Source organism: Protobothrops mucrosquamatus, unplaced genomic scaffold (assembly GCF_001527695.2).
Source record: "Protobothrops mucrosquamatus isolate PMUCROS unplaced genomic scaffold, P.Mucros_1.0 scaffold314, whole genome shotgun sequence".
In the NCBI taxonomy this organism is placed as follows: domain Eukaryota; kingdom Metazoa; phylum Chordata; class Lepidosauria; order Squamata; family Viperidae; genus Protobothrops; species Protobothrops mucrosquamatus.
Window position 1 is genome coordinate 708,353 of NW_015386654.1, and position 12,641 is coordinate 720,993.

The 12,641-nt window shown below is 37.2% G+C and overlaps 1 protein-coding gene across 1 annotated transcript; it reads right to left on the reverse strand.

Moving 5' to 3' along the window:
- Positions 1–204: 204 nt before the first annotated feature.
- On the reverse strand, positions 205–10,705 carry FAM241A (family with sequence similarity 241 member A). The gene is made up of 2 exons (XM_015815095.1): positions 10,499–10,705; positions 205–3,032 (listed from the first exon to the last, which is right to left on the reverse strand). The coding sequence occupies exons 1-2, from the start codon at positions 10,703–10,705 to the stop codon at positions 2,787–2,789; spliced, it is 453 nt and encodes a 150-aa protein (XP_015670581.1). The 3' UTR covers positions 205–2,786.
- Between the last annotated feature and the right edge of the window lie 1,936 nt (positions 10,706–12,641).

A 12,641-nucleotide genomic window follows, 5' to 3' on the forward strand; every position in this document is an offset into this window, starting at 1 on the left:
GTCGAGGACTACCTGTAATTTCTAGTTATTGGAAATAATGTTTTTTTAACAAAAACCTTCAGAATACAACTATGCCTTTTGAAGCTCCTGTTTTAATAAAGGTATTTCATTATAAATTAATGAAATAAATTTCCATTAATTTAAAAAATCAGACAAAAGCAATTTTTAAACCAAAAGAAAATTTATTTTTAAAAATCTGAATTTGTAGAAGCATCATTTCATACAAACACTTCTGAGGAAATAATTGAATATTAAAACCATTCTAGGTGTTACATTTTTCAGAGCAAATCCTTATCTGTGATCAGAAAATATTTTCAAAAGAATCTGTGAGGTTACCAGTTTCCATGCCTGGTTGCATCTTCCTGAACAGTATATCTAATACTGTTTTTTTACCCCCAATCTGGCAGCATATTTTGACATGTGAAGAGCTTCAGCAGGGATCATTGTCAACTAAACCATAGTGCATGGCTCTTCAGTATACTGTACAGTCAAGAATTCATATAAAATAATATTTGCTCCATTCCTTTCCAAAACATATTAGAGTTAAAAATAGTAGAATGGTAATCATTGAAGATCAAAAGGTCAGAAGTTTCATTTAAGTACAAGACATCCCCAAAAGTGCGATCATACTCTAAAACCATTTCAAAATCATTGTAAATGGGCCAAATGATGGGCCCTAAATAAAAACATTCACACACCTACAGTATATATTATGTACACATGCTACAGGTTTGAACTGAATAGTTATTTGAAAATCATTTGAAAGTCATTTTTAGCGTACTTGCACTTAATTCATCACCAATAACAGATTTTTTTAAAAAATTAGTTTTCTGAATACCTATAAAGGCATTCTTCAGGTTCTAAACTAGAGCACACTCTTGTCCCTAAAAAAGGGTATAGAATTTAATACCCAGCTATACTGGTTGCAAAGAGAAGCACCTTTGTATATGGTTTCTCTGTATATATTCTGAGATTTCATTGAAACGCATAAGCCTGCTTCTTCTCACAAAATGAATGAGAACCTTCAGATATCTATTAGAGAGCTGTAACAGCCACCCAAGATACAAAAGAATTCACTGTTCTTTATTACAGTATCAATAATCCTGATTCTGTACATTGTTTAGATAGGGTCACATCAACAGAACTGTGATATTTTTAAAGTCTACAACAAAATAAATTGACAAGTTTTAATTTTAAAAAAATATTTTCATGAACTAGATGAACAAAAAGTAAAAACTGATGACTCATGAATGAAATAAAAATTAACTATTAAAAGGGAGGCTGGAATTTCTCTTAAATTTAAATAACAAAAACCAATTTCAGCTACAAATATCCTACTTGGAACAGCTAAAGTAAAAAGAGAAATTATATTAGCATAAATAACAAATATTATGAAAGCTAGTTTTTATCCAGTGCTGATCTTCCTTTTGCCTATAAACTATTGATCTAGTGTAGGATATTGTTATGTGGATATTTTCCTACATATTTCTTCAAAAATCTGTACCATACTTTGAACAGTATAAAAATGACACAATAGTCCTGCATATAAAAAGGAATCTCCAAATTTTACTTCTGCATTGGATTCTTGCTGTGGTAAACATGGCAAAAAGAACTTTTCATTTGTGGATTGAATTTGTTTGGCAATGCGTTTCTATAGTTGTGATGGATAATTTATTATCCCAATTTTCCCCCACAAAAAATTCCACTTGGTAAATCAATGTAATCATAACCACCATACTTTTAAGATACACAAAGAGTTTCACTAAAAAAAATTTCAGTGGGGTTCTAGAGTTGCACAACAGATACTGACTTAACGAAGTAACAGAAAGCATGGCTTTGAGGAGGACTTGTACAAGCTGTTTTTATCACCTACATTCTCCATGGTTCTTAAATAACTTAAACAGTGCAGCATTTGTGATCTAATAAGTTCTCTGCAGTGAATATTTACATTGTAAAGTAAACTTGATAAAGAATGTTTATAATATTTTGGCTCAATACATATCAGTCCTTGATTTTATAACTAGGAAATGTATTTATTTCTTCTTCCCAAAATACTCATTTAAAAGGGAAGATACAATTTCAGAAAAAATATTTTAGCTTGCTCTTATGTGTTTGCAGAGACTGCACATAAAATAATTAAACTGAGATAAATTAGAAGTCCATTAAAAAGAAAGGAAGAATCCTAATTTATTTCCAGAGAAAGTTTTTTATAAGTACACACATAATAAAAAATGAAATAAAAAAATCACCAGATTTACTGTCATATTTAAGAATTTTTTGACTGACATTTTTCTAATACATTTACAAGTCATTAAGATGGGTTCCTATGCATACACATCACTAAACAAATTTTCAAAGAGATTTAAAAGGTGATAAAAAAAATCATACAACACAAGAGCTCATAAAATTGGCTTTTTAACCTTTAGTTTTAATATAAAAGGTATTTTTTGAAAACAGTTGTTGCATGAATATAAAAGCACCATTCATACAATGAAAAGTATGTTTGTATCTCCAAACCTCTTAAAATTAGAATTCTTCCACTTAGTAATAGGATTTACTAAATGAATGATTTGACTACACTGCCTCATACTGAGAATATTTTACTCACTTATTCATGACAGATAAGAATGCTTTTTCTTTTTAAATCACAAAGATTGGAAGAAAAAAACCCCATGCAAACATTTAATGACTACATAATATTTAGCACAATAGTTAGTAGTGATGCCATTCTTGTTCAGCTAAATATGTAAATCCATGAATATATGAAATAGTCTACCCAGTATATTTTATTGCTGAACATATATAATAACAAGGCACAGGACAGCCACTAATCCAAGAGCTTGTAGTCCAAGAAACCAGAGCATAACCCAGAAGAACAGGATTATTACAGGTTCTACAATCCTTTCTCCAAAATACATCCTTGTGAATCCTATTCTTATGAGGCTTTTGTTGAGTTCACCAAAGAGAGTCCCCATCTTTTTATAGTCATCAGTAACTGATTCAGTGTTATTTTCCCTTTCTTCTTGTAGCACCTAGAATTAAAAGAGAATAAAGATTAATCTATATATATAAAAAACACTGTGATAGTAATTCTGCTTTTTAAAATGCAATCTTGTATGTAAAAATAGCTTTTAATTTTTTTTCTAAAGGGTAATAATCTGAAATATTTTGTCAAGATTAACTAGCTCTGTTTTATATTATTAAACAATTATCTTTTTTCCAATAGTATTGTTATGCTTTGTCATATAACCAAATATTTTATTAATATGCTACAACATGGCTCAGGAGTTAAAGACATTGAGTTTGTCAGCTGGAGCAGACAGCCCAGGTCCAAGACCCGGCACCACACAATCAGGTGAGCTCCCGTTTCTTGCCCCAGCTCCTGTTCACCTAGCAATTCTAAAGTATGCAAATGCAAGTAGATTAATAGGTACCACTTCGGTGGGAAGGTAACAACATTCCATGCACCTTTGGCGTGTAGCCCATGCTGGCCACATGACTATAGAAAATGTCTTTGGGCAACATTGGCTTTCTTGGCCAAGAAACAGAGATGGGCACTGTGCCCTAGACTGGACAGGGAAACCTTATATATGAAATATCTTTACTCCCCAATCTGTTTCAGTCATTATCAGCTCCTACATAAAGTACTAGCTTGTACTTGTATGGATATATTATATGAGATTTAATTTCTTATTCACTATTTATTTTATCTTTTTACTATAAGAAAGTACAGTATGGCTTTCTACTTTCTAGCAATAATGCTCAACTGTACCACATGGGTCATAGACTAGAGAAGGTACTTTTTATCTCATTGTCTTCTTTAGTCTGTTAATAGGACTATAGGACTGACTAATAGATGCAAATATAATTGTTTCTTCATATAGCTAAATCCTATACAATCCTATACATTTCAATGGTAAGATTTTTTTAAAATAGATGACTAATACAATCACTAAATGATTTTGGCTAATTTTTCTATTAAAAAGAAACAGCCAAAGGTGGTCTTCAATATTTTAGTCAACCTGCTAATACTATTGCAAAGCAAGGTTGGGCTTCCACCTTTAATTAAACTGTGTTATTAAGATTTTTTTCCTTTATTGAAGTATTTGTTTTTATATTTAGTAATAAATACCTGCATTTTTTACTAAATAATTAATAGACTATAATGTCTAAATGAATAAATGTATCACTGAAACTAAACATTTTAGATTGACTTGTTTTAGTGCTGCATTTCTTATTATGATATACTGACACTGTCACATAAACTACAATCCACCCTGAAATATATTCTAATTTGCTTCCTCCCCTTTGTTTCCAACAAATACTGAAAAAGAACTCAAATGATCAAAAAACATGACAATCATGCTCCTTGATATGGAGGCTAGATTTTCATCAAGCTAAATTCAATCATAATTGTGACAAGGAAAAAGATTTGTGACTGAGACCTACCTTTTACATTAAAAATGAAACAAATAGAATGTCAAGAAACTATGAACTGTATGCCCTTTTAATTCATCCGCATAGTTCTGATAAACTGACCAACAGCCTTAACACATCTTAACACTGTAAATTGTGTAGTACTACAGGTAGTCCTGGACTTATGACCATTTGTTTAATGACTGTTCAAAGTTTTGGTGTTAAAAAAAGTAACTTATAACCAGTCATGTGATTATAATTTGGGCATGTGGCAACTGGCATGTATTTATGATGGATGAAGGGTCACAGGGTCACATGACCACCATTGGTGCCTTCCCAGGAGGCTTCTGACAACTAAAGTTAGTGGGGGAGAGATGGATTGACTTAATGACTGCTTGATTTTCTTAACAACTGTGATTTGTTTAACAGTTCAAAAAAAGTTGTAAAATTGGGCACAACTCACTTAATGACCGCATAGCTTGGTGATGGAAGTCCCACTACTACTTGTGGTCATAAGTCCAGGACTACCTGTAGCAGACTACCTGTATTGATTCTGAGTCTGATAAAGATTCTACAATTCTTGAATTTGTAGAACTTCAAAACTTTGATTTTTAATGATGTCCTTCTATGTACGCTTATTTGAAGGAAACCATTCAGAAAAACAAATCCCTGTATCAATATGCACAGTATCAAACTGAAAATACATTTAAATGTTATATTGGAAGGCTGAGTGTAGAATAATTGAAACGATGAGTTTCAAAGCCTCTAAATAAAAGCTGAATATAGGGAACTAGAATGTAAAACAAACTAAAAATAAGAGAACATATGTCTGTGTTAAGCACCGATGTAAGCACTCTTTATCCTATTATAAATATAGATACTCTTCAATTAACCACTCATCCAGTAACCATTCAAACTTGCAACAGCACTCAACAAGTGGTACTGATGACTGCACCATGGTTCTGGTTCTGGCCATCACAGTACCCTCACAGCACATGGTCATGATTTGGATGCTTGGCAACTGCCTCACACTAATGACGCTTATAGTGTCCCGCAGTCATGGAATTGGCATTTGCAAACTCCCCTGTCAACTTCCCACAAGTAAAGTCAATGGAGAATCTGGCAGGAAAAGTCATATGTCACTCCTGCTTCTCCCCTAAGGAGTTGAGCTATGGAGTACAAGATACTCTGTAGCACGTGCACCCACCCGCAGTATCCTCCTGCATTCTGTAGTACATGCCCACCTCCCCTTGGCTTGTTAGTACTCTCCCCTACCAGTCCTCCTACAGTGCCACAGCACCCACCCGCCTGCCTCCATAGCACTTATCCATCTAGAAGCCTGCTTGCAAGCCTCCCAGGACTTGTGACTTCCTGCCAACTTTCCCATTGAATTTGCTTGCTGGAAGCTGGTAGGAAATTGCAAATTGTAGTCATGTGAGGTGTTCACTTCATGACAGAAATGGGGACTGCTGGGATTGCTGTTGCTAAGCAATGCAGTAATGTGACATCACACTTTATGACCACATCGCTCGGTGATAAAAATTCTGGTTCCAATCATAACTTGAGAACTACCTGTAGACCTTGCCATTTTGAAGTAAAGTTTCTTCCTTAATGGCAGACATAAAACTAATATACCACTTAAACAATAAAATATGCAGATACTATCAGATCATTACAGTCATAGACCAACAAGAAAAACACAGAGAGACACTGGCACCCTTCCCTTTCTCTCCTTTGTACAGGACCAATGTAGGTAATTTGACCTGACTCAAATAGTCGGTAATTTTTTTAATACCTTTGAGTCAGAGCTGACTCCTGGCAACTGCCTGGACTAGTCCTTGAAACTGGCTTGCCTTTGCCTGCTTCCTAGGTCTCAGAAAATGACTGGCCCAAAGTCACCCAGCAGCCTCGTGCCTTAACCACTACATCAGATTGGTTCTCAGTTGGTTAACAGCACTGGGCAAACAAAGTACCTCTTTGAAGCTGCAGCTGGCTATCTCTGCATTACATGCTTATATAACTACTTCACTTAGTGGCTATCATGTACATGCATGCAGAGATTGTTGGGGAGTGTCTTTTGAAGCAGCCAAATAAAGCTTGTAAAGAATGAGACTATTTTAAGAATTTGAAAAGAGGCACTTTGTACATGCTCCCCTGTTGCAAAGCATTACTTTTTAAGACCATTTAGTACATATGTTTAATGCTTTGTATTCAGTTTAAACAAGATGTTTCAGGGCAATGTGGGGCCACAAAAACAGTTTACTGAAATCCAGAAAAGCAGTTTCCTATGTGCCTAAAGAATTTTTCCAAACTATTTCAAAAGAGCCCTAATTTGAATATCCCAATTGAGTAATTTAAATCCATCTGCAATTATGTGGGAAGTACTCAGAGAAAAAAAAAGCTTCCATATAACTAGGATAGATTTAAAAGACCTTTTAGAGGGCAGAGCAAAGGGAGGAAATTTAAGAAAAGAGACCTGGAACTAACAGTACCAATTTAACATAAATTACAAACCCATAGCTCCAACTGATTTCCAGCAAATTTTGACTGAGTGTTAAGAGTGTTAGGAGCGTTAAGAAATATGTTTTCCTTTTTATAGCTGGATATGTGGATATATGGATACGATACATGATTATTCTATTCAAAACAAGTTCTAACAATGCAGTCAACATGCATTATTGTTAAAACTTAAGTCTTAATGTAAAAATTGAATAGAACACACTTTTTCTTTGTATATTAGAATATATTTTAACCACAAGTCTAGCCACTTTAGAACTATCTTAAGAATTGTTTATTTTAGATATTGTGTAACACTTCTGCTTTCGAGAAAAACCATGCACTACAATTACCAACCATTGTGGTCAAATACACAGAAATTGCCTGTAATTGTTAGGTGCGAACAACCAAACCCTCATGTATCGATTTCAATCTATTTTATTGTTCTCTACCTATAGCACAGGAATCTCCCCAGACAGGCAGCTTTAGCCTGGGATAGACTAGATAAGGTTCAAAAATGTGTGTGTGTGTGTGAGAGAGAGAGAGAGAGAGAGAGAAAGAGAAAGAGAAAGAGAAAGAGAGAGAGACCTTGCTCTCTTGTGTTTAGCGAGTCCATGCTAATTTTCCACTTGAGCCCTCCTACTGACTTGGATGGTTGTTCTCCAACATTAATTTATATTGAAGCTTTATAAAAGATAGATAGATATTTTTAACGTGAATTCTGTTAAAACTATATTATTTTCTTACATTATTTCAGAGACTGAGAAACTCGAAAATTAAAAAAGATGTAATATAAAATGAACTAAGTTAAATCTTATAAGCAACTCAACTTAATCATGAAGATAATTGGTCCAGTTACAGAATTAGGTTGAGAATAAATGTAGGTCAAGGAATCTTGACCTTATTGGAGTACAGTGCTATATAACTGAAACATTCCTGTACAAATTTACTCGAACGTGTTAGGATTTCATATTCTTTATTCCAGGAAGGTTAGTTTTAATTAGTCTGCTAAAAAAAAGAGAGAATAGGCCCTGTAATAACTTAAAATGAATTTTAGGTATATACTATCCAGGATGCTTTTTATTTCAGTTGTACTTTACAAGGCTTCAGTGATTAAGGGTATATAACAAAAGATGCAATTTTGCTCATAGTAAATAGAAATATTATATACATTTGTGCAGCACCTTGAGATGTAAAGAGCAAAAAGGAATACAAAGTACCCTTAATTGTAGTAAACACCTATTTCCATAGGAACTGTGAAATGAAAGATGTACTTTGGAAATAATTTCACTTCCTGAATCACCAAACTTGTAACATATTTATATTAATTGTATTTAATTAATATAAACATATTTATATTAATTAATTTGCAGTACTTTTAAAAATCAATGTATTTAATAATGTTCTTGAAACATCTGCTTAGAGGGGGAAATTGCATCACAGTATTGTATTATAATTTTGAAACTACAGATGCCAGGTGTTTATTCTCTTTAATAAGTGCATTCTGAAAATTATAGCCTCAAAGAAAATAAAATCTGCTAAGATATTAAATAATTAAAATAGAAAAGTCTAGCTGGAGCAAGTACTGTACTAACTTAGAAATTAAATCTCTTTTAATTTGGGAGTGCTATGTTTATTTGCAAAATTTCATGTTTTCTTCAGTTTGGTAAGTGATTACCTTCTCATCACTTTGAATAAAATAACATCATGTCAGCTCTTGAGCCACTTGCTCTTGAGACTCGTACAAACTGAGGATTGTCATATGTGGTTGAAGATCTTTGCTGCAGAGAAGTTCTATTTCACATAGTCTAATTGTTTACTTTGCACATTGTATACCTCTGCCAATATCAGAGAAACAGAGAAACTTAACAAAAACAATATATTTAAGAGTATTTAGGAGTTTTATGTGAAATATTCTGTTTTCTAATGTTTAGGATCAAATAAAAACAGAATGAATTTACAACTGCTTTTGCTTAACTCTGATAACAATCTCAATCAAATTTTGGGGACTGTCACATGCACTTTATTGCTTCATGATTGGCTTACTGCAGTGCATCTTTTTAGGGATTTTGAAGATTAGGCAAGGTCAGTGGGATGCTGGCACCTGCTTAGTGTGAGAACATTCTGAACTCTTAGTGTTACCTCTGTCCATTTTTTTCAAGTCATACTTGTGAGACTTAATTCTAATTATATCAGAATTTGTACATTCATTATTCAAATATTCTTACTGTTCTTAGCAAAATGTTCCAAGCACCCCTCCAGAAATCATAAGTACAGATACCTGAATGATGTGGCATCTCAGCTTAGGCTTATTAAGTACCATGCTAAGCAATTTCTTCTCTCTCTGTGTGTTTTATTATTCTCTTTAAATTTTATGGACATGAAAACGCCCTGCTTTTAAAAAAGTCAACATTTCAATGAAATTCTCATTGGCAAGTGTGGAATTCTTACACGTTAGTTGTGATATGACTGTTTATTATACATTTCTTCAACAGCCTACTGAATTTCTTACACGTCTATCTCAAGGGAAAACATCAGAGGCCTCCAGAGTGGGTAGGACAGGCTGCAAAGGATGCTGAGGAATGATACAGTGATGGGTTACAGTCAAAGACAGCAACATCAAATATTCTCAAAGACATGAAATCTAAAGACCCCTAAACTTGAGACTGAGAAGAAAAAAAGCAATTAAATGTCAATACAGGATAGTTTTATAATGTGATGTTGCAGATCTTCCTGATATTATTTTTTTAAAAAAAATCAAATGTACAGCCTGAGAAACAGTTCACAAGTAGGAAATAATCCTACTCCTACATCAGGGGTAGTCAACCTTGGCTCTTTTATGACTCGTGGACTTCAACTCCCAGAATTCCTGAGCCAGCTAAGCTGGCTCAGGAATTCTGGGAGTTGAAGTCCACGAGTCATAAAAGAGCCAAGGTTGACTACCCTTGTCCTACATAATAAGAATTTATCTAACAATATCAAAATGGTCATGTTGTGCATGTTTTTCTTCACCCCAAACTCTGCAAGAAGACAATTCCATTATGCTTAGACGAAGTGCAACATTTTCACGTTCTCCAGGAGCCTCTTCCCAACTTAACCAGGCAAAGGAGAAACTCAGATGCATCGCTGTCCTAGTGTGGGGGAAAATGCTTGCTCTCTTTCTCCCAGAATGGGAGGAAAAAACACTTCGCCGCCGAGCTACAACACTGCGGCTCTGCCAGAAGGGGAGGGGAAACTGCTGCCTGCCGGAGCCGATTACTGGGTCTGACTGCCTCGTGCAAGTAAGGTAGGTGTGTCGTTCCTCACACACACACACACACACACACACACACACACACACACACACACACACACACACACACACACACACACACACACAAAAGCCCCATTTCCCTCATGTCTGCCACTGACAGCCCGGGAAGGCAAAAGCGGAACAAAGGCCTCGCGGTCCGGATTCCCTAAACCGACTCCCCGGACCTGGTCCCCTTTCCCCAGGAAAGTGAAACTCCGTGACACACCACCCGGCTAGGCTTGACACGCGTCTCTGGCAAGTCGCCGCTTCTCACGACAGCTCCTTGACGCTCACCTGCTGCTGCGGCTTGTCCTCGTCCCCCGCCAGAGGCAGCGAGGAATGGGGGGGCTGCTGCTGCTGCTGCTGCTGCTGCCGCCGCCGCTTGTGCCGGGATGCGCCCCCTCTGCCCCTTAAGGGCGGCAACGGCGGCGCCGATTCCCGGTCCCACTCGCTTGCAAGGAGGTACTCGGGAGGCAGCAGCAGTTCCTCGGTCGAGCCCATGGCCGTCACCGCCCGTCCTCGTCCCGGCGCCTCCGAAAGCGGAGGGCCGCAGTAGGGGCACCCCGCGCGTCTGCGGGTCGCTCCGGCGTCGTCGCCGCGTTTGGCTGGCTGGCGAGGGCGGCGGAGGCAACGCGCGGCTGCCCCCCCAGCCTGCCGGCAAACAGCAGCTCTGGCCTGGCAGGGCGTGCCTCGAAGGCTGTCACGGGTTTGGCGGGAGGAGGAGAAAGGAAGGAGGGAAGAAAGGCGGGTAACGGATGTGTGAGCGAAAGAGCGGCGTGGGGATTGCGGCGGGGCAGAGGGGAGCTTGTCGTGGGGAAACGTGGGCGCTCGAAGACGAGAGAGAAAGACGCGGTGCACGTCCGAACGGTCGTTTTTCGCTGCACCTTTAAAGCTGCCTTTACAAAATCCCCGCCCCTGGGATGGAAGGGTGGGAGGGGCTTTTCTCCTCTTGGTAATGTTGGCCTGCCCGCTCTTTGTGAGGGGGAAAAAGCAGGTGAAAGTGTTGTTTGTGCAAATGTCAAGCTGTGGCTTTCTGCCTAGACCAGGGGTAGGCAACCTTGGCTCTTTTATGACTCGTGGACTTCAACTCCCAGAATTCCCGAGCCAGCTATGCTGGCTCGGGAATTCTGGGAGTTGAAGTCCACGAGTCATAAAAGAGCCAAGGTTGCCTACCCCTGGCCTAGACTTTTATCTTTCGCTCTAATACCCCCGTTTCTACAGGCTAAATCGAGAAGGGGGTGCAGTCAGGACTGGATGTGCAGAGTTAAGTGAAGAGAGTCCTTTCTGCTTCTCTACACCGAACGCCTGCCACGGAAGGCTAGCCCCTTTGGCAGGCTTTGTGTCGATGCTAGGTAACTAGAATCCAGACGGTAATAATCTGGAATAACTGGATAACTGGAATCCAGACGATCACCAACGTATTAGCTTACACCAATTAGTCCCAGGTAGGGAGCAGCTTCTAGGCAGCCTTGGCATCTGATGTCTTGAAGCTACGCTGGCTTGACTCCAGATATCGCAGGACTCGGAAGTTAAAAAGAAAATATCTAGAAGAAAGTAATATCAAATCATTTCCATATCGATGTCTGTGAAATCAACTCAGAGGTTTTTTTTTTAACCAAATGCTGCACAAGGTTTCAGCTTCTTCAGGAGCAGAAGAATGGCAGAAATAAAATAGCAGAAAAACCACTGAGCACGCGATCAATTGATAAATATCTTACTAGAACTTTGACTGGCATACAAATGGCTTTTCTCCTTTATGCTGATCTACCAATAAATCTATGGCAATGTCAGCACTTGGTTTTAGAACAGGAATGGAAATACTGATGTATTAGATTTATTTTGTTTGTGTTTCTTTATTACCATTATATCAGAGTCAGGTACATAAACATATAGGCAGAAATAAAAAAAAAATGATGTATCCAGGTGTAATTTCTTCTTGTGAATTTTATGGGGGCTAAATTGAAGTGAAACCTCACACAGATTTAAATTGATCAAAGATAACCAACTGTGCATTTACAATGTATCAGTTTAATTTGCCTTGTATAAAAAGCGACAAGAGCCCTTAATTCACATGCCCATTCAACCATAAACACCCACTTCCTTGGGTGAAGACTTCTATCTGCTAAACCAGCCTGTTCATGTGTTTACATTAGTGCAGATAATTCTTTTTAATACAGTAAAAATGATTTAATGAATCTTGGCTTAAGGGGTTTCTGATCTGACAGAAGCCTGGATCTAAATTTTGTCTTAATTGCAAGCAGTAATAGACTTCCTCTCAAACAATGGGCAAAATTCATTGAACAATCCTTGCTGCTTCCCCTCAAAATGGGTTTTCTCTGCTATTGGTAATACTATATATTGAGAGCCACTTTGGTATAATGGTTAAAGCACCAGGCTAGTGTTCTGGAGACTGAATTCTAGTCCTACCTTAGATTTG

What these genes read in the sequence shown, in the direction of transcription:
- FAM241A (XM_015815095.1), bottom strand. Translation starts at nt 10,705, where the DNA reads ATGGGCTCGACCGAGGAACTGCTGCTGCCTCCCGAGTACCTCCTTGCA. An exon ending in AGGACAAGCCGCAGCAGCAG is followed by an intron (nt 3,033 to 10,498) that starts GTGAGCGTCAAG and finishes TTTTAATTCTAG; the next exon opens with GTGCTACAAGAAGAAAGGGA.